The sequence below is a fragment of the Solanum pennellii genome, chromosome 6, assembly GCF_001406875.1.
Source record: "Solanum pennellii chromosome 6, SPENNV200".
Taxonomy (NCBI): Eukaryota; Viridiplantae; Streptophyta; class Magnoliopsida; order Solanales; family Solanaceae; genus Solanum; species Solanum pennellii.
This window is the reverse complement of record NC_028642.1, coordinates 48,059,682-48,086,590: the sequence shown is the minus strand read 5'-3', so window position 1 is coordinate 48,086,590 and position 26,909 is coordinate 48,059,682. Positions and strand designations below refer to the sequence as shown.

Sequence of the window (26,909 nt, the reverse complement as noted above, 5' to 3'; positions counted from 1 at the left end):
GTAAATCGCTGCCTAGGCAGCGATTTACATAAAAAAAATTTATTTTTTTTTAAAATGTAAATCGCTGCCTAGGCAGCGATTTATGTTTTTTTAAAAAAAAAAATTTTTTTTTATAAATCGCTGCCCTGGCAGCGATTTGTAAGAAGAAAAAAACTTTTTGGCAAAATCGCTGCTGGGGCAGCGATTTTACTTTTTCAGTTGAAGTAAATCGCTGCCGGCGGAGCGATTTTACCGTTTTGGTTTATATAAAATTTTATATACCCTTTTGGAATTTTTGTTAATATTTTCTACCGTTTGAGTTTCGGACTCTTCTTTATCACATCCATAGAAACAAATTATATATGTAGCTTTAATTTCTTGAGAAAATGATATGCAACATGCATTATTCAAGAATTTATCCATATTCTAGGAATATAATAAAGTTTTAAAATATTTTTTTTTGTGCAAATTAATGATTTGTGATTTTATATCTTAAGTCTTAACCATAATTAAGCAATCATGAATAATTAAAAGACTCGAAGACAAATTATTTTAAACCTGAAATAGATTCTTTGAATTATTTAACTGAAGAGAACAAATCATACTAGTAAAAAACAAAGAATGGGATGAATTAATATAAAAGCCAACACCTAGATTACGAATCCAAAGTGCAAAAGAAAAATGTGTAAGTGTCTGCAATAAATTTTAAGTGACAGAAAATAAATTACAATCACAAATAAAATATGAAGAAATATAATTTTATTGATCAAGATAGATTGCGGGTACAATTATGTTAATCTCTTGATTCTAGATTTATCCATGATTCGAGAGTCCTTTAGTATTTCTCGAACTAGGATGATTTAGATTTGACATGAATAATCCATCAATTTGCGGAGTATTCGAGATTTTGATCTCTTTATGGAATTTCCGAAATGCCTTTTAAGAGAATTCATCGCCCTTTATAACAGCATAGTTGAACACAATTTGTAGAGTCCCAACTTGAATTAAACGCATCTTATAGAGTCCCACAAAATTTCAATGTCTACTAACAATTCTGTTGATCCCTTGATTCTACTCTCCTACGATTTATCCATGATTCGAGAGTCCTGTAGTATTTCTCGAACTAGGATGATTTAGATTTGACTTCTCTATATGAATCATCCATCAATTTGCGGAGTATTCGAGATCTTGATCTCTTTATGGAATTTCCGAGATGCCTTTTAAGAGAATTCAGCGTCCTTTATATTGTCATAGTTGAACACAATTTGTAGAGTCTCAACTTGAATTAAACGCATCTTATAGAGTCCCACAAAATTTCAATGTTTACAAACAATTATGTTGATCCCTTGATTCTACTCTCCTACGATTTATCCATGATTCGAGGATTCGAGGGTCGTTGGTGTATTTCTCGAATTAGGATGATTTAAATTTGACCTATCTATATGAATAATCCATCAATTTGCGGAATATTCAAAATGTTGATCTCTTTATGGAATTTCTGAGATGCCTTTAAAGGAATTAAGTACCGTTATATAGTAGCACCTTTATATAGGCATAAACTAGGATTTAAGGTTGAGTAGCCTCCAAGAATCTTAATATGAATCGAACACAACTAGTAGAGTTCCAACTCGATTTGAATGTATCTTCAGTCCCACAAAATTTCAATGTCTACAAATGCCTCCTGCTTCAATACTTGTCGAGACTTGATGAAACTCAAGATGAGACTTGAAGTACTCATTTTTGCAGATTTGATTTAAGAGAGATGAAAGGGCAGATTTGGTCTCACTGGGCGTGCCAATTTTGTTTGCGACAAATTTTAAAGTGATATAAAATAAATTGCAATCACAATTAAAATATGAAGAAAAATGTCTTTTAAGAGAATTTAGTACTCTTCCTTTATATAAGCATAAATTAGAATTTAGGATTGAGTAGCCTCCAAAAATTCTAGTTTGAGTTGAACACAATTTGTAGAGTCCTGAATTAAACGCATCCCACAAAATTTTAGTGTCTATAGTAAGATTCTACCTTTTTTAAAATTTATATAATTACACATATAAATATTCTAATTTTTTAATAGGTATTTATTATTTATATAGTCGAATTTGTTCAATACTTCCTCCGTCCTATTTCTTTGTAAAATATTTTCTAAGTCTATAACCTTATTTACTTCTCTTTCTTGATAATTCAAGAAATCACATTTTTCTTTCTATTATCATCAATTTATTAACTTTAAGTTAATGTTTTGGAATTTATATTTTTAAAATCCAATCAATTAATAGAAAAAATAATATGCTTGTACTAAAATTGAAAAAGAGAGCAGCCTGCCATTCTCACAACGTTTACAAAGCGGCACGTAACGCTGAAGAGGTGTCCATGTCTCATTTGGCTCATGTATTTTAAAACACAAATCATTTTCTTCCACGTGTTACATATGACACAACAAATACATAGCGAATACGTAACACTTTTAGTATTTTAAGATTCAAACAAGTATATCTTTAATTATAAGTTTTTCATAAATCATTTTAACATTTTGAATTATTAATTATTGTGACTTATAGTACTCTTTTACGTAGTTTACAAATATATAAATTTCATTTTAAAAAATTTAAAGATTTTATACGTAAATATCCAGTTAAAGTTAAATTGTTTGACTCTCGAAATACGAAAAATGCCACATAAAATAGGACAAAAGGAGTACTTATTTTTGTCATCGGTGTCCGATATTCATTTGGAGTCCAATTATCCTACATTAAAGATAAAACAATTCTAATAAAGACAATATCATATCTAAGGAAGCTCGAACCCGAGACCTCTTGGATAAGTCACTCCACCACCATCCTAGTTAGTGAGCGAGTGTGCATTTGCTTAATTTATTTTATACTCTTGAGCAGTGACGGATCCACCTTAGAGTAATGGATTCATCCGAATTCTTTTGACAAAAAATTATATTATTTATATAAATAATATAATTTTTTAATATATATAATAGAAGTCAAATTATATATCTATTTTTTATTAGATTTTAAACTATTTTATTAAAATTTTTGACTCCGCTGCTCTGTAGAGTATTTTCAGTCACGAGGAGAGTAAATGACCATGTTTGTCCCGTTCTCTAACTGCACACTATTTTTTTGGGCTCTTCGATCACGAGAAGACGTTCTGCGAAATGACCTTAGTACCCATCGTCAACTACAATAATTTCCAATTTTTGTGAACACTAGAACAATATGTTTTATCTCATATATTCTACTAATAAATATTTACTACACAAAAAGTTGTAATACATATTAAATTGAATATAAAACTTCATAGAAAATTTGAAAATTTATTCTCCTTTTTTGTGTTCTATATTTTTTGATATTATTATATTTGACGAATAATTCTATAAAATACGAAAATTAACTAAATTTTACCATATTACAAAAGATAAACAAAATAAAAATGTTTTAGAAGAAGAAAAATATAGAGATTATGATTGTTTCTCATTTAGAGTTTAGGTGTTTGTGTTGAATTTTTTATTTGATTTAAATTTATACCAAGTAAAATTCATTTAGAAAAAACACTCATAATAAAAAAAGAAAAGTTAAGATAGAAATTTCAAATTAAAAATAGACAAACATCATTCACTATTTCACATCCTTTGATATAAATTTATTAGGGAAACTTACATAAATATATTATAATAAAAAAATATTTACCATTTATAACAATAATATTTTTTTTTCACTTGATCACTTTTAATTCATTTATAATACAAGTTTAATACATATTACAATGAACAATTTATTATTCACATATAATACAAATTTTAATAATGAAAAATACATTTATCACACATTTTAATACACTTATAATATAATGTGACAATTTTTTATCAAACAAACATCATATATTTCAAAAAACAATTATAATTCATATATATTGCATACATAATTCACTTTTAATACATATTACAGATTTAACAAATCATTGCTATAAATGGTAATAAACAAAAAATATCGCTAAAATCAATAATTATTTTTTAAAATATATTAATTTATATAATTTTTCCAATTTATTATTCTTATCAAACAAATAACGATTCAAATATCTCAAAAATCTCTCAATCTCAAAGAAAAGTCATTATAATAAAAAAAAAAAATTGGGAAATTGAAATAAAAATAAACAAGGGCTATTTAGATATTTCCATGGTAAAGCTCCGCACAGAGCTCCCATCTGCAAAATGCTGCTATATATATTCCTCTTGAGATCCACAATGAAAATTGAAACTGAAGATATTTTTCAGTGAGCTGAGAGAGAAAAGAGTGATAAAAATGGCGATTAGGGTTTGGATTTCGTTATTTCTATGTGTATGCGCATTGTTAGGATCGGAATCTTACGCTTCTGAGAACGAAGACACTCAATCGAAGGAGTTCGTTGTGACTTTAGATCACTCCAATTTCTCTGATTTTGTAGGTCGACACAAATTCATCGTCGTCGAGTTCTACGCCCCTTGGTAATTTAATCAATTTCACTTCAATTTGTTGGTAAACATTGCTTTGATTGATTATTTTTTAAAATCTGTGTAGTATTTTTTTGAATCTGTAGCTCATATCTTCAGTTTTTCCCTTTCCATTAAAGGATGATTTTTTTGTCTTGTTATATAGTAATTTATTTTGGAAAATATGATGGGTTAGTAAATGAAAGCTTAAACAACAGATGCTACGGAGATTACATAAGTTGGATCTTTTACTATTTTAGATCTAGGTTAGTTAATTCATGAAAGGATATGGTTCTCATTGGAAATTTTCTGCTGGAAAAATATTTTATATTTTAATTTGATATAAAATTTGTAGATATAAGGTGAATCATACGAGGGGTAGGATAACTATTTGGGGATATCCTTGAGTAGCTGATGGTTAACACTCTCTACCATGCAACCTCAATAGACTCTCCGGGCAATAGTAGTTGGGATATTCGTAAAGAACAGTGAGTTATGGGGATGAGGTCTTTTACCATGGTCCCTTGGATTTACGAAATTCAAGGTAATCATATACTGGAAATAATTTCCTCCAGAAATGATGAAATTGTGAATGATGTTTAATTTGACTTAATAATACAGTTGATTCTCTGACTAGACGGTCAAACCTAGAAGCTTTAGTGCATTTTGATAATTGAATCAATAAAGTTATTAGCATTTATGTTTCTTATATCTGATGAATGTCTCTATTTAAGTTATAGGAAAATCTGATGCCTCAAATTAGAAGCAAATTACCTTTTCTTTCCAAGTTTTTAAATTACTTTGACATTTACAGGTGTGGTCACTGCAAGAAGCTTGTTCCAGAAGTAAGAACCACTAACACATCCTTTTAGTATCTTAAAAGAGTAATAGTCTTTTGGAGCATAAGGAAACACAATATATTTAAACACTTCGCTTTGATTGATTTGCAGTATGAGAAAGCAGCGGAAATTTTAAGCCAGAATGATCCACCAGTTGTTCTTGCCAAAGTTGATGCCAATGAGGAGCAAAACAAGGCTCTTGCCGGTGAGTTCGACGTAAAAGGTTTTCCCACACTTAAGATCTTGAGGTATGGAGGTAGCGTTGTTCAAGATTACAAAGGACCACGCGAGGCGGATGGTATTGTTTCTTACGTGAAGAAACAAAGTGGCCCTGCTTCAGCTGAAATTAAATCATCTAAGGATGCAGAAGATTTTATAGATGTCAATAAGATCATTATTGTAAGTGCCCCCTCCTTCCTATTTCTCTCTCATTATATATGTATACACATTCATAAAAGCATATGCTCATACCAGGGTAACCCGATGCACAAACAACCACTCTTTTTCACACTGATTTGCGTATGTTTTCACGTGTTGTTTTTCCTTGAGGGATCTGCAGAACTAGAGTTGATGAGTATGGCTTTAAATTCTTATAGGTTGGGGTCTTTCCCGAGTTCTCCGGCGAGAAATTTGAGAATTTTACAGCTGTGGCTGAGAGATTACGTGCTGATTATGATTTTGGTCATACTTTGGATGCTAAACTCCTTCCTCGTGGGGATTCATCAGTTTCTGGCCCTGTGGTTAGGTTATTCAAGCCTTTTGATGAACTTTTTGTAGATTTTCAGGTATTGGGTTGGTGTAAAATTCTTCTACATTTTCTGATGTACTAGAAAAAGTTCCAACAATTGATCACATGTGTACTTGTAGGTGTTCGATGTGGATGCTTTGGCAAAGTTAGTTGAAGAAGCAACTATTCCTACTGTGACTGTATTTAACAAGGACCCAAACAACCATCCATTTGTTGTTAAATTCTTCAACAGTCCAAATGCCAAGGTGCGGCATTTACTTAGTCTACCGGATTTATGTTGCCTGTTGATATCTGGTAGTCGTCTTGCTGTCTAAACCTGCATCTGTTTCCTATTATTTGGGTTGATAGATCTCTTTTATTTTCGTCATATATATATAAGTAGCGATACAAAATTATACACTATACAGATGAATCACATGATGCACGGTATTAGTTCTCTTATACTTGGTGTCTCTTGTTTTCTATCTTGAGGATCATTTGTTTGATGATATATTAGAAGAGTAAATGTGGATCAAGATTTGATATTTTAAGGTTTTTTTGGGCCGGTTCTTTTGAGTTATTTTCTTCACTTCTAATTTATGGTCTTCCTGCACTTGTTCTTAGATGCTCTTTCGTTTCTGCAATCAGCATGAACTCTTCATGTATAATGATAAAGCGCCACAACCTAATAGATGTGTAAAGACTAGTGCAATAATTATCTGTTTTTTCCTAAAAGTATCTTTTTTTCTCCGGGACGTCCAGAAAAGATTGTGGTTTTCAGTGTTTTTTATTAAATAAATTTGTTTCTCATTGCTGCTGCTTGTTTATTATCCTACTAGCTTGTACTTTCTAGTGCTGGAGTTCAGAATTGGTGTACTTCTGACATTGCATATCTTCTGCCGGTTCTGCTATCATCTTTCTATGATTGCTGTACTTGGATATGCACTTCATGCATCCAAATATCATCTCTTTATTGAAGTGCAAGTGCAACCTTAATTATCTCTTCATGCTGGACTACTTAGAGCTGGAGACCTTAACCCCCAACCCCCAGTTGCCCAATTACATTTGGGAGTAGTTTCTTATCAGAAAGTATGAAACTGGCAGGCCATGTTGTTCGTGAACTTCAACATATTTGATAGTTTCAAATCCAAGTATCATGAAGTTGCTGAGCAGTACAAAGGCAATGATATTAGTTTCTTAATTGGTGATGTTGAGGCCAGTCAAGGTGCCTTCCAGGTTAGGTTTCTTATTATTTGTGTTCACATTATTTCTTGTTTATTGGTGTTAACATGATATATCTTCATTGAGCAGTACTTTGGACTCAAAGAGGATCAGACACCTCTAATCATCATACAGACAAATGAAGGAGAGAAATATCTCAAAACAAATGTTGAGCCTGATCACATTGCATCATGGGTTAAGGAGTTCAAGGTGATGATTCTCCCTGCCTTCACCTTTTTCCTTTTACCCGTTTCTCTTGTATTAATTGTTTCTCCCAGGTTTTCTCCTCCATTATCTACAGAAATTCATCTTCTATCCCTTTTCTTGTACATTCTAAATAGACTGGAGTTCTCTTCTTACATCCAAATTTCTACTTATTAAGTAGCAAATTGAATGTAAGGAGAAATCCTCAAGAAACATTATTTCTATGGGCAACTTGTTTCTTGTATTGTGTCTAAAGTAATTACTTGATCAAACTTCAGGACGGCAAGGTGAAACCTTACAAAAAATCAGAACCTATCCCAGAGGTCAACAACGAACCTGTTAAAGTTGTGGTTGCTGACAATTTCCAGGATATGGTTTTCAACTCTGGGAAGAATGGTATTTCCTACCTAATGTCAATTTTTACTTACATTTTGTTCAGTTGTATCTTAGGTAGTTCTTATAGGTTTCATTGTCTTAATTCTCATTCAGTTTTGTGAAGTATAAGTATTTGAAAATCAAATTGAATATTTCACCATCTCGCATGGCTTTTCAGCATGTCATTCATATATTTGTAAAGCATACTAGACTGACTTACAACAGTTGTTCTTTGGAGATAAGTTGTTCCAACTTCTTCTCATTGAGCTGTTCAAAAATGTTGGTAAGTAATGCATTCTTGTTAATAAGTAACAGGATCACATGTATGCTATAAGTTCAACATCTGCGGAATAGGACACAGTATTAATATTTAGGTGCAGTATGACATAAAATAATGAGTCAATTATGTGGCATAGTTCAATTTCTTCCTCACTTCATCTTCCTTAGGCGCATTATCATTGTGTTCATCTTGCTCGTCTTCCTGAACATGTACATGTCCTTTTGTTAGAATTTTCGTTGGATATGCAGCAATGGTAATTCATGTGGTTGTTGTTTCTTATAGTGCTCATCGAGTTCTATGCCCCTTGGTGTGGACACTGTAAGCAGTTGGCCCCAATCCTTGATGAAGTGGCTGTCTCATTTGAAAGTGATGCAGATGTTATGATTGCCAAAATTGTGAGCTTCCCACTCAACTCTTCATTGTCTCATAATTCTGGAATATATTGGCGAATTTGTTTGTTGCTTGTAAAGTGAAAATGGAGGAAATACATGTTGGGCTTGGCCCAGGTAACGAGAATGAGTAAACATGTAGTGGGTTCCGTAACTTTTTCTATTAATAGTGTGCGATTGTGGTTCAGTATGTAAAACTGGATTAGACTTGGGCCCAGATAACGAGAATGAGTAAACATATGTAGTCTGGGCAAAGTACATATAATGTTCAGTTTGACACTATCACTACTTAATTTATTTTTTTTTAAATGCTATCGTAATAACTAGGGCCAAGTGCTTACTAGCATAGTGAATTGCTGCATAGGATTGTAGGTAAAAAGGATCAAGCCTGTGGCATCGAGTATCTGCTTGGGCGTGTACATGCTGCATGACTTGATACCTAGCGAAGTTCTCATGCTATCCATGCCTTTTTATTTTTTTGAAAATGTCCTGCTATTAGTGTTATATGTTGGCTTCTTTTGTTGTGTCCTTGTACTGCAATCTCCTCTAAATATTTGTAATTTCAGTATTGGAAATTTCTAATGATCTCTTCTTTTGTTGTTATGTAGGATGCTACTGCTAATGATTATTCACAGGGAACTTTTGAGGTCAAAGGTTATCCTACTCTTTATTTCAAGTCGGCAAGTGGAAAGCTTTTGCAGCATCAAGGTGGGAGGACCAAGGAAGACATTATTGACTTTATCCAGAAGAATCGGGATAAAGCTGCAGAGCAAAGTCCGGGAAAAGATGAGCTATAACTAAAGGTACTTGTAGGTCTGAACATTATTACCACTTGTTAAATAAACATTGCATTTGGAGTTCTGTAATTTGAATAACTGTGGTCTAGTGTTTTCTGCAGTTTTGGTTAGAGGGGGAATTGATATTTGAAATCAGTTTCGACTGGTTTTTGTTTGCTTTCATCTTTTCTAAATTTTTCTCGGCTAAATGTGACAGGAAGAAAATGAAGGAGTCTTCTAATGCAGTTGGCGTTGGCTGCCTTACTGATTTACAAGCTCCAGCCAAGTGAGAAGAAAGAAACAACATCTCCAGCTTTGCACCCCCGCCATAACCCGAATATAACCCCCTTACCCTAGTCTGTAATCAAATATTTTCTCATGAGCAGGATTTTCCGAAGATTTAGATATCGTAGCAACTTTCAATGGTTTAAAGAAACTTTTCAGTTTTTAAGTTATTTACGACTCAAAGTGAGACCTTGAGTCTTTACTTGGATGCCTATTGTTTTTAAGCCGACTTTTATCTATCGCACTCCCTGTTTGGCCAAGCTAATTGTTTATGGAAGTATTTGGAACATAGGTCCAAGTAGAAAGTATTGCACGAATACTGAAACTGAACACTTCAAATTTAAATGTCAGCTATCTGCAATGTATCTTTCGTATTGAGTCTTCTTTTGTAGCATCTAGTATGCTGTTTTATAGATTAATCTCCCATAATAATAGGCATCATGAACACACACTCATACCTTGTCCTTGTCTTTTTCACAAATAGTTGATGACAAATTGCACATAACTGCTTTGTTCTATACATGAATGTTAATCACATTAAGTGCACCACCTGCAAGTAGTTTCTACTTTCTTGGGCAATAAAAATAAACTGGGACTAAAAAGTCTGGATTGAGCAAGGACATACAATTCATATATTCTGTGATGGTATTAGATTTTTCAACCATTTATTGGACAAAATTTTGGTTGTTCATTTGTAAGAAATGGACTTTACTTATCCCAAATAGGGACTCTAACTTGACAGGAAGGAGAATCTGGAACTTATTTTCTGCACCATTGCCAAAATTTTCATTCATCCATCCTACCATATGACACAATTTCAGCCTTCGCCAACCATGATAAACCATAAATCCAACATAAACTGCTAGCTAACAATATGATTACGACCCAATCAACAAATAAAATGAATAACTATACAACAACCTACCTATTAACGTCGAAGGGCGAAACTGAAACTATATAATCAACTGTTATGCTAAAAGTTACCCTCTGAAAAGCAACACTTCTCCTAGCCGCCTTGTCATCAAACATCAATCCCCAACGTGCATTGATCCACATTTGTTTCGGTCGAAAATCCCTACCAAGTGTAGATTAAAAATATGAAATCCCCATCTCTTGCCTCTCTTTCAAGGTTTGGTTACTAAATTTCTTGGTAATATACATATGACGCTGCGACTGCGATCCGTTTGATGTGGTGTAACTCTTCAACCATCTTTTTTCAAATAGAAAAACAAGGTTAGGATTCAATGTGAGGAACTATGAACTGTCTCTAACACTCTGTAACCTAACTTGTTCATGCGCTCTCAGAGCTTCTGAAGTGAAATTCTCCAAAGCCTTGAAAATTGGAAGTAAGCCACCTTGTAAACTACTAGAAGCTGCATCATGCACCAATTTAATGGCGTCTTTGTGCTTTGTTCTCTCCTCAACTAATTTCTTTTTGAACGAATCCAAGTCCACCTTTAGATCATCCAATGGTGAAATCCCTTTCTCAGATGGAACAATTATGTGACTTCTGTTAGACATCGCGTCTTGCTCATGTCTCAAGCCCCCTCTCCTTTGCTGAAGCATGGTTAACCGTTTCTTGTAGTCTTTTGAGAGGTATTCTGCTTTGGTCCTCCGTCTCTGCTCCTCATCTTGTCGTTCCCAAAGCTGCCTCAAATTTGAAGCAAAATCATTCATTGCAATTGCTACCCGATTCTCAGAGATTGCCTCCACTGCCTGACTCCAATCGTTGCAAATTACAAAAACTGGAGGTGCTCCAAGGCGACCAGGAGAGAAAGGGACAGGTCCATCTGGGGTTTCTTCAGGCTCATACGTAAGGCATCGGAGAAGCCATCCGTTTAAGGATTCTACATAGGACTTCTGACTGCAAATCCAATCATTAAAGTGGCTACACCACGACAAAAGTTGCACCTCAAGTTCAAGAGTAGCTCTCAAGCTCGAATCTCTTTGGAATCCAGTATTTGCTCTGAGAGCCCTTGTTTTACTCTCCATCACTGCTTGAAACTGCTTCTGATGACAGTTGAGCATTGACCTCCACATTCTCACCAGCCTGCTTATTTGCATACAGAAGATTTATCATATTGGGTTCCAATTGGGAGAATAATGCAACTGGGTTATTTCATGCTGCTTCACAAATACATGAGGGTAAAAGTTCCACTTCAATTCTTATATATAACGAAGAAATGCCAAGGTCATGTGGCATTACAATGCATGAGAAGGAGAAGCTCATATTACTTCTTGAAGGAAGAAAACACAAAATAATGCATTACAATACTGAGTTTATAAAACATTGCAGTGCATAACAAAGTAAACATTGACATTCCATCTTGAACAGAGAAATACAAAATAACTTATGAATAGAGTGTAAGTTCATGATGCATTACAGCGCATGACAAAGCAGAAGTCCATACTACTACTTGAACGCAGTTATGCAGAAATACAAATAAAACACTATTCCCTCTCTATTTTAATTTGTTTGTCCTACTTTCATTTATTTTTAGTCTATCTATTTCAAAAAGAATATCTCTTTCCTAATTTGGCAACTCTTTAATTTCAACATCCCAAATGACATGTTTAATTAAGATCAAAAGATCAAAGGGCATTTTATTACATTAAACATATTTTACTTTTAAGACCACAAAATTCAAGTCATTTTATTTTCTTAAACTACATTTCCAGTCAAACTAAGACAAACAAATTGAAACAAAGTAATAGAAAAAGCTGCTTAAGAAGTCGAAAAGAGAAGCAAAAGAAACAAAAATAACACAGGGAAATAAGAATTCACTTAGCAATCACTGATAGTAGATTGCAATAGCAAGTCAATATCACACAAGAGGGACTTGAACATATGACAAAGAGATTCCTGCAGCAAAAGAAATCCTTCAATACTTGATTTTCTTTTCTAGCTACTTTTTTAAATGGAAAATACAAAACAGTTCCCAACCTTCAAATAAAACCCTTGTCAAGCTTGACAGCAAACAATTGGTATATTTATAAGTTCATGTGAATTTTTTTGATAAGGTAAAAATAAGTTCACATGAAAAAGGTTGACCAGATGATGAGTGAACAGAAAAAAAATGTACATATAACACTTAACCATTTAAAAGAGTTAATAGTTTCTCAACAGCTGAATCAAAATTACACCAACCAAATAAGAGCAGAAATGAATTATGCACACATCTATATACTTCAAGCTACCTGCACCTAAAATACAATTTCACCCGAGAAAATGACGCCGTCAAGTCATTTGCCAGAATTCAATATTAGTGCAGAATAAAATTATCCAGAGGACATTAAACACTCTCCAACTACAATAATCCCCAAAATATTGTCTCAATCAACCTTCTCACTGAATAGAAAAGTCTAAAATCGTGACTGCAGATTCAAAAGCCAAATTCAATCCAACCACTAAGCTTTTTTAACCGCTTATAAAGTTAAAAATGTAAACTGGTCAAGATACGACCACTAAACAGTTGGTGAACATTCAATTAGTTCAGGACTGTATGATCATTTACTCACAGTAAGATATTAACATAGGGACTTTCCTACCCTCCTCCTATGACCAAGTCAAAATCCCTCTTCTCTCTCCGTCTTGCCAAATAAAAAAGTGATAAATAATAGAAGGATGAAGGACCTTGACTCACGTTATAGCAATTGAGTTTACACCATATCAAGGGTAAGGAAAAGACGAGAAAATAATTGTCGATGAATAGAAATTATGCATAAATAGAAATGGTAAGTAAGGAACACTGGAGACAAATGCAATCATTTCAATGGCAAGTTAAATAAATTTTACTAACTAAAAGGTCATGCAGGTAATAGTAACGATGGTTTTGAAAAAATACACGGGGGTTATGGCACTAGGAATGACAAAGGAAAATACACCTTCGAATCACTTTGGCTCATGATTTTAGTGGCAGCAAACCCACATTTTATTAACAGAATCCTCACTTAATAAGTTATAAGAGTGGAGGTTATTATAGTCAACATCATACCTAGTATAATCCCATAAGTGGAGTCTGGGGATGGTTTTGAACAAATACACGGGGGTTATGGTTATGGTACTAGGAATGACAAAGGAAAATACACCTTCGAATCGCTTTGGCTTATGATTTTAGTGGCAGCAAACCCACATTTTATTTTATTTTGGTAAGGTTGTATTCTTCAGCATTAAGATTTAAGGGCATGCTGGCCACCACCAAAAAGTGTCAATTACAAACTTCCTATCAAATCTACAATCTGATCTGAATCTACCATACACAACTGTTTACACCAAAAAAGTAGATATACTATACAATTTTATATACATGATGGTAATAACCTCCACCATCTCTTCTGGCTCTTGGTACCTCCTCTCCTTACCCAGCTCTTCAACACGTTTGATGTACGTTCTGGCATTGTCCAATTCAGATTTGAGATGCTAAGGAACAAATTCCAGATTTGAGCAGTGTTATTACAGTGCAAAAAGAGGTGGCTGTTGGTTTCACTTGTCAAATTGCATAAAAAACACCTAGGGACCAGCTGTCTACCCTTCTTCTGAAGTACTTGTGTTAAACAAGCTCTCTTTATGGAGTTGGGGAGGGTGGTGTGTTAGCAAATCTTACCCTACTCCAGGAGAAGTTATGACCACTCAACCTAACAATGTCTTAGATGTAAAGCACAAGAGTAGCAAGAAAAGGAGGTGATTAGCAAACAACCTCGAATTAATTGGCTGGTATTAAATGGAGCTAACAAGTTAGCATTTCAAGAAAAACTACGAGAGAAAGGAGTTTGACACTTAGACGGGGATATCAAACATCCTGGGGACGGAAATGTCAGGTTGCATTAAAAAAGTAGCAACTGAAGTGCTAGAGGTGTCTAAAAGTCTAGGATCTCAAGTCTGACTCTTAGCCATAATAATCCAGTAGTGGAAAAAGGAGGTACAAAGAAGTTATAAAACTAAACGAGGAGTGTTATAGGAAGTTGCTAAAGCAGAAGACAGAGAAGCCTTTGAAGAAAACAACATAGCCACATGGAAACTAAGAGCCCGTTTGGATTATCTTAAAAGTCAGTTAAACCTACTTTTAAGTTGGCTTTTGACTTCGTGAAGTGTTTGACAAATATAAAAAATAACTTAAAATAAGTTACAAAGGGTTTGGCAAGGTAAAAAATAATTTAAAATAAGTCAAAAATGACTTAATAAGTCAGAAACCAAAAGTAGGTCTCCCCTACTTTTATTTTTGACTTAAAAATCATTTCAGTTTGACTTTTTATTTTTGACTTAAAAGCTACTTTTTTAAGCCAATCCAAATGGGCTCTAAGAAGGCTACTAGTGTGGTTGAGAGGAAGCTCTGGTTAGCTTATACCAGTATATAGAGACGCAAGAAGAGAGAAAGATATGTGTAAACTAGCAGGACTAAGAGAAGAAGGGTAAGATGATAAACTAGATGAAGTGCATTACAGATTCTCAACAAGTGGTGACAAGAGATGACAAAGTCAAGCAAAGATGGATTATGTTGATCAATTGTTCAACTAACATTTTGGACCTCCATGAGTATGTGCACAATAGAAACTTTATCTGCACACATAGAATTGTCCAACGGAAGTAAGAATGCCGTGAAAGTTTCTTAAAGAGGTTGGAGTAGAATGGTTCACCATGCTATTCAATGTTATACTCACAAAGGATAGGATGCCCAACAAGGGGGGAAAGAGTACCCTAATTCCAATTTATAATAACAAGAGAGATATTCAACGTTGCCTGAACTGTTGTGGCATTAAATCTCATGAGCCGTATGGTGTAACATGAGAAAGAGTGATAAATAGAGAAACATGGTCATTGAGGGTTAAATATAGCCAACACCAGCTTATTTGGGACTGAGGCATATTTATGGTTGAATAAAATTTATATTGAAGGGCAAACAACAGTCACTGGCATAATAACATCAAAAAGTACAAAACCTTACAAAAAATAGTTCTCTACGAATGACATCAAATAATCTATACATATAGGAACCTGGAGGGTGACCCAAAAAGAAGTAGGGAATAAGAGGCTACTCGCCATGTATTTCAATGACAAGTTCATTTCAAGGAATGAGTTTTAACTTATATACACCGACAAAGTAAGGAATACTTTACACTAACAAGTTACCCAAAAAATTAAATAGGTTATCCGTTACACCAGGTAAAGGTGGCATGATAGCGTAAGCTTCGATGGATGTTAGAAGAGAAGTGCTAGTAAAGGAAGACTAGAATCCAAATCCATGAGGTAAGAATGAAGTAAATACAAGAAAAGATAATGCAGACCATACCCATGAATTAATTCTCCAATTTGGGGTTGCAATTCTTCATCTCTTAATTTGTGAATTCTGCTTGAAATTGCATCAATTGCTTTTATACAGACATTAAGTTTTGTCAGCAATTTTCTGATACATGCCTGGGTAGCATCTATCTTGCTAGACTCGGCCCCTTGCTCGTCCAAACTCCTCAGCCTTTTGCACTGCTTCTCATATATCATCCGCAGTTTTTCTTCATCCTACATCAAACTAATTACCTCAATGAACACAAACTCCCAAACAGTTGAATATAACTATGATAAGAATTCAACTTTTAGAAAGTAGATACAAAAATTAGCAATGGATAAATTCTGTATAGATGTCAACTAAAAGCACTTAGAGATCAATCAAGTCTACAATATCCTCTAGAGAGAGAGAGAAAGAGAAGTTTGAAACAGATCCGTGAAGCAGTAATCATATGTAAAGATCAAAGATCAAGTCTATAACTAGGGGTGTCAAATGGGCGGATTGGGCTGAAATTGAAAATATTAAAATGGGTTGAGATAGAAGTCGGGTTGGGTCTTCACCCGCCCAAGTTTACTTTGGGCTCAAATGGGCTTAAAACGGGTTGGGTCTTGACCCGCCCAATTTGACCCAATTAATCTCAATAATTTAACATATTGATATTTAACTTTTATAATCACAATTTGAATTTTAGCTCGAAATTATTTTTTAAAAAAAAGTAACAAATGGATAGATAAACCCTAAAAGATGCTAAATAGGTAATAATTTATACCTTAAATATAGAAACATATCTTAATAAAAAGTTTTAAAACGGGTTAAAATTGGATATTGAATTGGGCTTAATTGAGGATTCTCTTAAAACGGGTTATGCTTTAATGGGTTGAGATTGAACCCAATTCAAATTATCTTGAACCCAACCCTTAAAATTTTGGGCGGTTGGGCGGGTTATCTATGTTTGGGTTCACTTTTGGCACCCCTATCTATAACCCAAAATCATGTAATAATCCCATTAATTTAAAAGGGGGTACTATTTATAGAAAAGCTGAACACTCCCCCCGAAAATGAAAAGAAGATGTCCATTCATCTACAATTTAAAATGTAAGTATTCAAAAGCTATCTTGGCAGTATAGAAGAGACTTTTAAGTAACTTCCCTTTTGACCCTTTCACAAAAGGGTCTTGGCCTTTATCCCTCTGTTCTAATTCTGTTTATCACTAACCACCTTTGACCCACGGGCCATTAGATTCACCATGAAGACAATAACGCCCATTGAAAGTAATAAAAAAAAATCAAGATTCATTATACATATGAAGTCAGCAAAACATTTAACCCGGAAATAGTATTTACGCTATTATAACAACAATAACTAGGCCTGAATCCCAAACAAGTTGGGTTGGCTTTAAGCTATTATAAATTGAATGCAAATTAGAAGAAGAGAAACATTGAAATTCAGAAATGCTAGGTAAAACTTCACTCAGCTAAGAAATAAGTAGTTCTAATTAGTTGATAAGATCTTCCAAAGACTACTGGTTGATGGGACCATGAAGTCCTAAAAAGATTATTGTTTGAAGGCTATCTCACTCTCTTGATTTTTACATGTAAAGATCCAATCCACCTATAGTTACCTACACTTGATAGCTTTTGCCTTTTAATAGAAGGCAGTTTTTTATATTATCATATACTTAGTCACTTAGATAAGAGGTTTCAGTGTCCAAAATATATATTCATGGGTTTAAAAGTGCTACAAATTCCATGATTCAGTGAGCCACGCAGAAAGAACTCAAGATTTCTTTATTCATCTGTGACTAAAGCACTTTGAGATCTTCACATAACGATGGAATATAATAAAGTTTTTTGTGAGTGAATAATAAAGTTGTTTATGGTGAAGATATTGGGTATAATAAAGTTATACATAGCCATTTCAATTTATGCCCTCAATCTTTCACATTATCTCTAACAAGGGCACAAGTTCATAAATTCACGAAAGCTTTTTAATAAAAACATGAAAATTCTTCAATCCTTGCTTTCAAACTGGAAGCAGATGCCTAGACCATGCCAACCTTTTACCCAAGAAACAAGATAGAGTAATTAACTATCCAAACATCTGGAATGACTAAAATCTGATGATCATATCCAGTTCATTTCAGATGTTCTTCTTACCAAAGTTATGAGAACAAGTTCCTCTTACATGTATAGAAGCACAGGCTTAACCTAGGAACTACCTCATTGAGCTCTTTCAGTTGGCCAAGGACACTATTAGCTGATCCAAAATCTGCAGATCTATGATGATGAAAATCATTGAAGGACCTGCCCTCTAGAAAATTCTTAAGGCTAACGCCCAATGAATAACAATACTAGTTAAGCCTTCAACCAACCATGGCAAAAGCTGAAGAAGATATCAGTTAACTACCTTTACTATCCATTAGGGATAACTATCAATTCACATGACACACGAGAGATTCCATGTTTTTCCTCTTCTAAAGATTTTGACACAAAACTTATATAAACTAGTAACCTTTTTTTACAACAAAACAAATAGACAAATAAAACTTTCAATAAAAGAAAAAAGAATTGAAACAAAGATCTTAGTAGTTGCCTCCCATTACCTTAACTTCCTTATATAGTTTCTTCTCCCATTCGTATAGCTCGTCAAATGTAGATGACAAGTTACATGGCATCACATCATTGTCTTGTCCAACGTCTTCAAAATAGGATTTAGCTAATTTTCTTGTTTTCGCAGCCAGCCTTATTGACTGCACCGTTGCTGTATGGGAAACCGACATGGATGGAACAATCATGTATAGAATCCTAGATAGGAGCTCTGAGCACAAAAATAGATAGAACAACAAAAATCAGACACGAAAAAGAATGCCATCGTGTTTCTTCAAGAAGTTTATCAAGAAAGTCAAGATGACTGGCAAATCCCAAATAAAGGTACACAAGTGATGATTGATCACAGAAGATTCTTGAACTGGGTGCACTAATGGTGTTAGCTACACTCATGGGAACCATTTCCATTAACAGCCTATCACCGTTTATGTTGTTCAAATCATAATGGAATAAACTAATAACAGCTAAGGAATCACATACATACATCCATTGGAAATGCATAAGTTTTTAACATTGACTGGGGACAAGAGCAACAATGACAGATACAACCTGATGCAAAATTGAATGTAAGCCCTCTAGTATCAATTTTTTTGCCTTTTTCCAACAACAATAGCATGAAGTCAGCAAACAGAGCTTCATACTTTAAAAGTTATTTATTAAACTTCGAACCACATTTTGACCAATTACATATTTACATTGGCAATTTAATATTTTTCCCATCTCGTTAATTATGATCAATACCTGCTCTCTACAAACTAGTTGTGCAAATATACCGAGCAATAACAATATAAAAAGACACGAATGCCGCAACTATTTGCCATGAATGAGCTGTCGTCATTCCATGAATAAGGTTCTCAAGTTAGTCAAGACTTGAACAGATTTTTACGAATTCATGGCAGGAAAGGAAGTCTAACTGACCAGTACCATATCTACACTCAGCAGAGCATAAGAAGATAACTTACGGACATAGCGAAGGATTAAAAAGTAAACACACAAAGTAAAACTTAAAAGAACCCCAGCATCAACTGAATCAAGAGATTAAGGGACATTGGCAGAAACATACCTTTAACAAAGGTAGGCTGGTAAGGCAGCTTACCAACCTCAAGCATCAAAGCAACTTCCCTTCCATAACTGGAAGCAATCTCAAATTCATCTCGAATTTCAGCCACAACCTCATGTAGATCCCTGGTACCATGAGCATGTGATGTGGTCAAGCTACTTGACCTGGGTGATTCAATCTCGTTCTTTGACATTTCATCCACCTCAAAAGTCACCCCTTTCTTCTTCATATGCACATCACCCGAGCTTCCTGACACGAAAGTTTCAAAATTGCTCTTTTCCTCTGTAATATCAATTGAACCTGTGCCTCCACTACTATGTGATGGTTCTACACTCGAAATGTGAGAACTTGAATCGTACATTGTTGATATCGGCTTTGCCCTGCCACCACTACCCTCAGATTTTACTCCCCTTGAACTTGAAGAGCCATCCAAATTATGTAATGACGAGTCTGGTTTTGAACTGCCCATACTGCTGGGTCCTGCTACACCCCTTAAATCAATGCCATGAGGCATTGATGACATGGATTTTCTACCACTGTCACTACTTCTGGACGAATTTGTCTCCCCGCGCTTAGTCTTTGTCTCATCACTCAGCTTCTTTCCTTTATGATACTCCTTGTACATTTCAGTCTCAGTTTCTTCTTCCAAATCAGGAATGCCCTCCCTCTCCCTCACTTCAGTAGAATTAGGACTACTACTAACTGATGCAGAACTGTTCTGTTTATGCGTGTAGTAGGCCGAATAACCAGTCTCTACACCCTCAAACGGATTAAAATAGTCCCAAGCAGAGACATTTGCGGACGGAGGTGGCGGTGGTTCCTTTGGTGGACTTGGTTTCTTACCTTGATTACTTTGACTTCCCATTTCACCAATTGAAGGAGCCATTGGGTACCCGAAATACCCACCATTGTCATTTGGGTAGCTCCAATACGAATTGGAATATCCAGTAGGCACTGGATCTGCCTCGTGAAAGACTGTCTTCATCACTGGCGAAGATTTCTTCATGTAGTAAGCATACGTATTTGGATTTCCACCAAATTGCTGCCCTCCCCAAGGAGCCTGATACTGTGGGTTCATACCATAAAATGGATCCCAATATCCTTGTGGTGGAGCCTCATGATTCATCATCATCTCATATGGCAATCCCCCAGGCCCCCAACCTGGCTGTGAATACGGCGAAATTGATGATTCCCCACTTTCAACCATATTACGACCCTCATAATCTTCATATACATTCCCATGATTCCTTCCAGGCTGCTCATAGTCTTGTTGTAAATTCCTGTGACCCCCTCGATTCTCATTATGTCCATGTACATTTCTATGACCCTTTTGTGGCAAATTTTGATGCTCGTCGTCCGATGAATCCGATGACAAATGCAAGTGACCATGGTCATGTACAAGTTCATCTTCATCATGAAAACGTGAAATGGAGCTATCTGAAGACGAAATCGATATCGAAGATCCAGAAGATTTATGCTTATGGTGTGTATTTCCACTAGCATTACTTCTATTACTACCAATTTTCCTTTCATCAGGTAAAATCAAGGAAGGAGAAGAAGGGGTCGAAAAAGACGAAGAAGAAGACCCAACAATGAGCTCTTCATCAACAAACTTCCGAAGAGCATCACCAACATCCTTAAGTGAGTGAAAATAGGAAACATGAGCAGCAGCGAGGGCATAACGGTAATTAGCAGCAGCCTTGATCAGTTCCTTCCTCTCTCTACACCGAATCACAAGTTCTGTATCAACTGCTTTAGACTCATTACACCCCATCTCCACAACAACAACAACCAAAAAAAAAAAAAAACCCAAACAGTCGTCAACCCATACAACAGCTACTTTAATCACCTCTACTTTCCGTACAACTTTTCCACCGCCTCCGGTCATCTCTTTACCTGTTTGCAGAATTGCATTGTGAAAAAAGCAAAACCCCAAATCCCAAATGATGATTACAATGACTTTAAATTCGTCAAGTACTACTAGTAAAAGTAAAAAGTAGTATGAGAAAGAAAGGAAAAAAATAAAAATCTGACCTTTAAAATAGAAAGGGTTGAATCTTGACCGCCCATACGAAATGGGTGTTACAGAAAACGAAGTGGGGGCAACAAAAATCAATAAATCTATGGAAGTTTGTAGAGAATCGTTTGTTTTTACAATGGGGTTCAGAGAATTGAAAAATTCAAGAAGCAGTAAATAAAAATTTGAAAGAAGAACAATTATATGTATTGAGATTTGTGATGTTTTTGGAGATTTGTGATTGTTGTCAGAAGTTTCAGTAAAGAAAGAAACAGAGGAAGAAGAAGAAGAAGAAAGAATATAGTAATTTTTTTTCAAATATATTTCAATTGTTTGTCTACTATACTATAGTTTTTTTTTGTTTATTTATTTATTCGGTGATTATTTGGATTTGTGTGAAAAGAAAAGGGGTTTATGGAAAGGGGCCCGAGGAAGGGTTTTTATGGTGAAAAATAAAAAATAAAAAGAGTGTCAGAATTTTTGCAGAAGAAAGCTCGTGGATAGTGAACAATGACATTATTAACATTTGTTGGGTGACAAACATTGTGTTTTTTTTTAAAAAAAAAAAAGGTTTTTGCCTTTTACTTTTTTATTTTTTTGTTTTTTTTTTTTTTTAAATTTTGACATGATGAAAAAAGAGTAAGGATGTTTGGACATATATAAGAAGAAGGGTGAAATTAGAAAGGAAAAAAAAATAAGGGTATGTTTAATTTGAATGATTTCACAAAAAATTTTGGTATTTTTAACGTCGGAATCCATATTATCAAAAAAATGGTTTGTTATAGCAAATGAAAATTGTCGAAATAGGGGGTATGCGTGCTTCGGACTCATTTAACCTTTAAAATGGGTCGTACTGGACGTGAGGGCCAACCGGATGCATAGACAAGTCTTGACGGACGTCCACAAAAAAAAATTGACATTTTTAACGTTGGAATCCGGATCACCCAAAAAATGATTTGCTATAACACACGAAAATTGTCTAAATGAGGGATATGTGCACTTCGAAAATAATAAATTAGAGTTGTTTCAAGAAAATATGTGAGTAAGTGAAAAATTGTAAAAATAGTATTTTGGAATTTTTCTATTCTAGATTTTTTGGGTTGTAATTGAATTTTGAAAAATAGTTAACAATTACCAACATCAATGGGTTATTTGGTGTTTGGTCGCCGGGGGCGGATCAAACGTAAGAGCCCATTAGGTGCTCAAGCATTTATTAATTTTATCTCGAAATATATATTAAGAGAGAGAAATTAAGAGGTATTTGTATAAAATTATTATAGAGGTAAACAAATGATTTAATTGATCCATTAACTCCTGGATGAGTGCTTAAGACTCTTTTAGTGTTGTTGAATTCAAATTCACATCTCACTGTTAACATATCTTTTTATATTTTTATCTCTGCCACTTTCAGATCATCCCAAACCTTAAAATCTTAGATTCACTACTGTTGATAGAATCCACAATATATTGTGTAGAATAGTACTAAATATTATTTATTAATATGTTGATATAAGTCATATTTGTATGGTTATACTAGTTATATTTGCATTGGTTATGCTGAGATTACTTTTTATGTCATATTTAATTTAATATTATAGTTTATAATTTTTGAAATGATTATTTGTTTACAAAATACCTATCATAATTCACAAATATAATTAAAAGGATGTGAAATGTGTTTGGAGGGACAATTTTATCTTTATTTATGCAAATACATGTGTTAAAGCTCTTTGACTTTTGCATTACCAATATTGTGAAATTATGTACTTATATATAATATAAAGTTATTAGAAAAATATACCAATAATATAAATATACAAATAATATAAATATAACTTCTTTTAATAAACTTTAGGGAACAACTCCTAAATTTGGATGAAATTATAAAAATCGATCGACTTTCGTCTTGATGTTATAAAGGGTGTGGGTTTAATTTAAGTTTGTCAATCCTATTGCGGTTGATGCTTTTTTTTTTTTTTGTAAGAAATAATAAATAAAATAATTTTACTATGTCATGTCAAATTATTATAAGTTAATTTACATATTAAAAATAAAATAATACTTAATAATAAAGATCAAATAAATATAAGATAATAAATTATTTTTAATCAGATAATATTTATTTTTAGTATAATTATAGTAACATGAATAAAAAGTGTAAAGTTTAGCGACACAATTGTAGCAATGATCCGATCTTAAATTATAATATGTATTATTATTATCGCATAGATTTCAAATCCAGATTGTGAATCTATAATTATTTTTTTTCAAATTTACTTTGTGTTAACTACTTATTTTATTTAAAAATGAAAAGATGATTCCCTCTCATCTGAATTCATATTAGCACTTTTACAATATCTTATAATAAATAATATTTGACACTAGTTTAATAATAATACTTTCTTTTAGATGAATTTAAAATTTAAAAGAATTTTTCCAACATTGAGAATGTGTTTACCTATTCAAGTTTAGACTTTTTGACATAATATTTTGACAAATTAAATTCTATGGAAAATGGCATGACATTGACTATTTGGCGTAGGCAACTTTCACATATAGCAAATATAAAATTTATATTTGTATGTTATAGCAAAGTTTTTATAATTGTATGTGTAATTCATTATATGTATATAATTGAAGCGAATTGTATAAAACGAGAAGGTAAAAAATTATATACAATTTGAATTTGTACAAAACGAGAAAGAGAGAAAGGCAAAAGAGAATTGGGCAGAAAAATATTTGTATTGTATAATTATCAGTGTATCGGACGATTATATACAATTTGAATTTATATAAAATGAGAAAGGAAGAAAGGAAAAAAAGACTTGGGCAGAGAATATACAATTGAATCGAATTGTATAAAACGAGAAAGAGATAAATTATATACAATTTGAATTTGTACAAAACGAGAAAGAGATAAAGGCAAAAGAAACTGGGAAGGCAAGTATTTTTATTGTATAATTATAAGTGTATAGGACGAAAATATATGTATTTACATGTATATATACACTTTTTTGTCGCTTTATACAAACAGAAACGTAGTTTATACATTTTGTTTCTGATTATATAAGCGAGAGAGACGAGGGTGGCAAACGAGATTAGGTAGAGTGGCGAGCAAGATCTGGAAGAGGGGACAGAGGGAACGAAAATATATTTATACAGTTTTCTCGCTTTATACAAACACAAACCCATTTTATATATTTGTGTTTGTATAAAAAGCGAGAGAAACGAGCGAGATTGCCTCCAAACGAGAATGGCGAGCGAGACTACCACCAAACGAGAGTGGCGAGCGAGATTCCACCCAGGAGAGTGGCAAAAATAGTTATAATTTGCTATAGGGTACAATTAAATTAAAATATATTTATAATATTTAATTTAAATTAATAGTTTGCTATTATATACACCGCACAAAACAATTTACCATAATTTTTGCTGAAATTGTTAAATTTATTTAATTGAAAAGATAACCATCATACCAATAGGCAATAACATAAAGCAGGTGTTTTCTAGGTTTAATTTGTAGGATCTGGTATTAAGCGTTATTTAGAATTTAAATTTTATAGATTTGATTTTAAAAATTTTTATTGTTATTTATTATAATTCTAAAGTTATAAACTTGTGTTGATTATTTATTAGAATCTTATTAAAATTATGTATAAATTTATTTTTCACCTCAAAAATGTTAAATTTAGGTGAATTTAATATCGTAGAGGTAAATTTTTTCGTAAATTATTTTTTCCCTGTGTACAATTCCAAATTTAGCAATTATCACCTTTCTAGATTATAAAAGGATCATTTATTTCTGGTCCTTGCTTCTTGTAATTTCTTTTTTTTTTCCTTTACTATTTTAAATTTAATATTATCTCCAAAAACCTTTCTAGATTATGAAAGGATCTTTATTTCACATATATATTTATGCATAAATTGTAATATACAAATTAAATATATATTAGTAATCATTGAATTTTAGTTATTCCTACATTGGATTTAAGATAGAATGAGTATTATGCTGTTTTGACTAGTCTCCTTATGACATTTAATTATGTTTGTTGAATAAATTATTTATTATAAAAAATGAAATAAAAATAATCGTTGAATCAGTGCATGTAGTTAAACAGTCTCATCTTGATTTTGATTTTTCTTTTTCACAATAAATGAGAAATAAAATGATGAAATAAAGCTTATATTGACTTTTCATGTGGTTTATTTCGTAAAATTAAATTTCATAAAAATTAATTCGATTGAATTCGGTACATATAATATTTGAAATATAACAAATTTGATAGTGATGTTCTCTTTTTTTTTCTCTGTCTGTATTCATCATGAAGGAGTATTTATCACTTCACAATCCTTGTTGATAATTTTATAGTGATACTATAGTTATATATGACGAAATTTTAACTAGCTTCCACAAGAAAAATAACACAAAGTATACATCCACATTCCACACACATCCATCAATCCAAAAACAATAGTAATTACTAAAGCGAATATGGTATAACGGTTGAGACTATCTTTTTAAATCGAAGTTTTGGATATGAGTTATGAATTATGATTTATGAATATGAAAATTAATCCCATAGCATATGCTCAACAAATAAAAAATCAAAATATATTAAATTGTGTTATAAAATATTATAGTTTGGATGTCCATTACATCGTGAAATTACTATTATTCATTATCTTCATTGTTGTCCTCCATTACGACTGATAACCACAACCTCCAACTTTATAACCATTATTCGCGCAACACTTCACTTTCATAACCTCTTTCGTTATATTCATGTTAATATCATGTTTATGACTAATCTTTTATATGTCTCTATGTTACAGTATAAATAGAAATATAAAAATTTCATATTGTATACGCTTGAAAATTTTGTATTAAAAGAAATAGAAAGTTATCTTTATATTGTTTTTTTTTTCTTAAGTTTCAACAACAAATTTGCAATTTCTATTTTCCCTTTGCTCTTGATTTTTGCTTCTCATCTACATATAAAATTAACTTACTATGTTACCTTTTGGAAGGAGATGTAGCTTTCAAACATGAGATCATCATGAGAATCTTTCATAAATTATTATTTTTTGTTATCTCTTTGTGTTTCGATAAAATTTTAATATAATGCCATTTATTTTTGTATTTTAAATTGAAGTATTAAACTTAATCTTTAGTAACAGTTCAAGTTTATATATGTTTGACCAAGAATTTTTTTATTTAATTTGAAAATTAGGGTTGATCATGAATTAAATATAATTTAAAATTGTTTTTGGAATTTGGAAAATACTGAATTCGTGTTTTCTTTTTACTTTTTTTTCATCTTCACAATATCTTTTTTAGTATAAAGGACAAAAAAATAATAATAATAAACAAAGAGATTAAAGTTTAACGA

The 26,909-nt window shown here is 32.9% G+C and overlaps 2 protein-coding genes across 2 annotated transcripts; one reads left to right on the top strand and one right to left on the bottom strand.

The window, feature by feature from the left end:
• Positions 1–4,210: 4,210 nt before the first annotated feature.
• On the top strand, positions 4,211–9,823 carry LOC107023338 (protein disulfide-isomerase). Its single transcript, XM_015223999.2, has 11 exons — positions 4,211–4,477; positions 5,277–5,307; positions 5,413–5,700; positions 5,898–6,086; positions 6,169–6,294; positions 7,133–7,264; positions 7,340–7,459; positions 7,732–7,849; positions 8,391–8,503; positions 9,106–9,300; positions 9,491–9,823. The coding sequence occupies exons 1-10, from the start codon at positions 4,296–4,298 to the stop codon at positions 9,292–9,294; spliced, it is 1,488 nt and encodes a 495-aa protein (XP_015079485.1). The 5' UTR covers positions 4,211–4,295; the 3' UTR covers positions 9,295–9,300; positions 9,491–9,823.
• A 362-nt stretch (positions 9,824–10,185) lies between these two features.
• On the bottom strand, positions 10,186–21,905 carry LOC107021380 (nitrate regulatory gene2 protein). Its single transcript, XM_015222027.2, has 5 exons — positions 21,537–21,905; positions 19,506–21,398; positions 18,439–18,653; positions 15,846–16,069; positions 10,186–11,608 (listed from the first exon to the last, which is right to left on the bottom strand). Exons 2-5 carry the CDS (start codon positions 21,388–21,390, stop codon positions 10,813–10,815), a joined length of 3,120 nt encoding a protein of 1,039 aa, XP_015077513.1. The 5' UTR covers positions 21,391–21,398; positions 21,537–21,905; the 3' UTR covers positions 10,186–10,812.
• Positions 21,906–26,909: the final 5,004 nt, after the last annotated feature.

Excerpts from the sequence above, each read along its gene's own strand:
- LOC107021380 (XM_015222027.2), bottom strand. The coding sequence starts at position 21,390 with ATGACCGGAGGCGGTGGAAAAGTTGTACGGAAAGTAGAGGTGATTAAA. Across the intron at positions 18,654-19,505 it reads CCAGCCTACCTTTGTTAAAG|AGCTCCTATCTAGGATTCTA; the intron begins GTATGTTTCTGC and ends TTTTGTGCTCAG. Across the intron at positions 16,070-18,438 it reads AACTATATAAGGAAGTTAAG|GATGAAGAAAAACTGCGGAT; the intron begins GTAATGGGAGGC and ends AGTTTGATGTAG.
- LOC107023338 (XM_015223999.2), top strand. The coding sequence starts at position 4,296 with ATGGCGATTAGGGTTTGGATTTCGTTATTTCTATGTGTATGCGCATTG. Across the intron at positions 5,701-5,897 it reads ATGTCAATAAGATCATTATT|GTTGGGGTCTTTCCCGAGTT; the intron begins GTAAGTGCCCCC and ends AAATTCTTATAG. Across the intron at positions 6,087-6,168 it reads AACTTTTTGTAGATTTTCAG|GTGTTCGATGTGGATGCTTT; the intron begins GTATTGGGTTGG and ends GTGTACTTGTAG.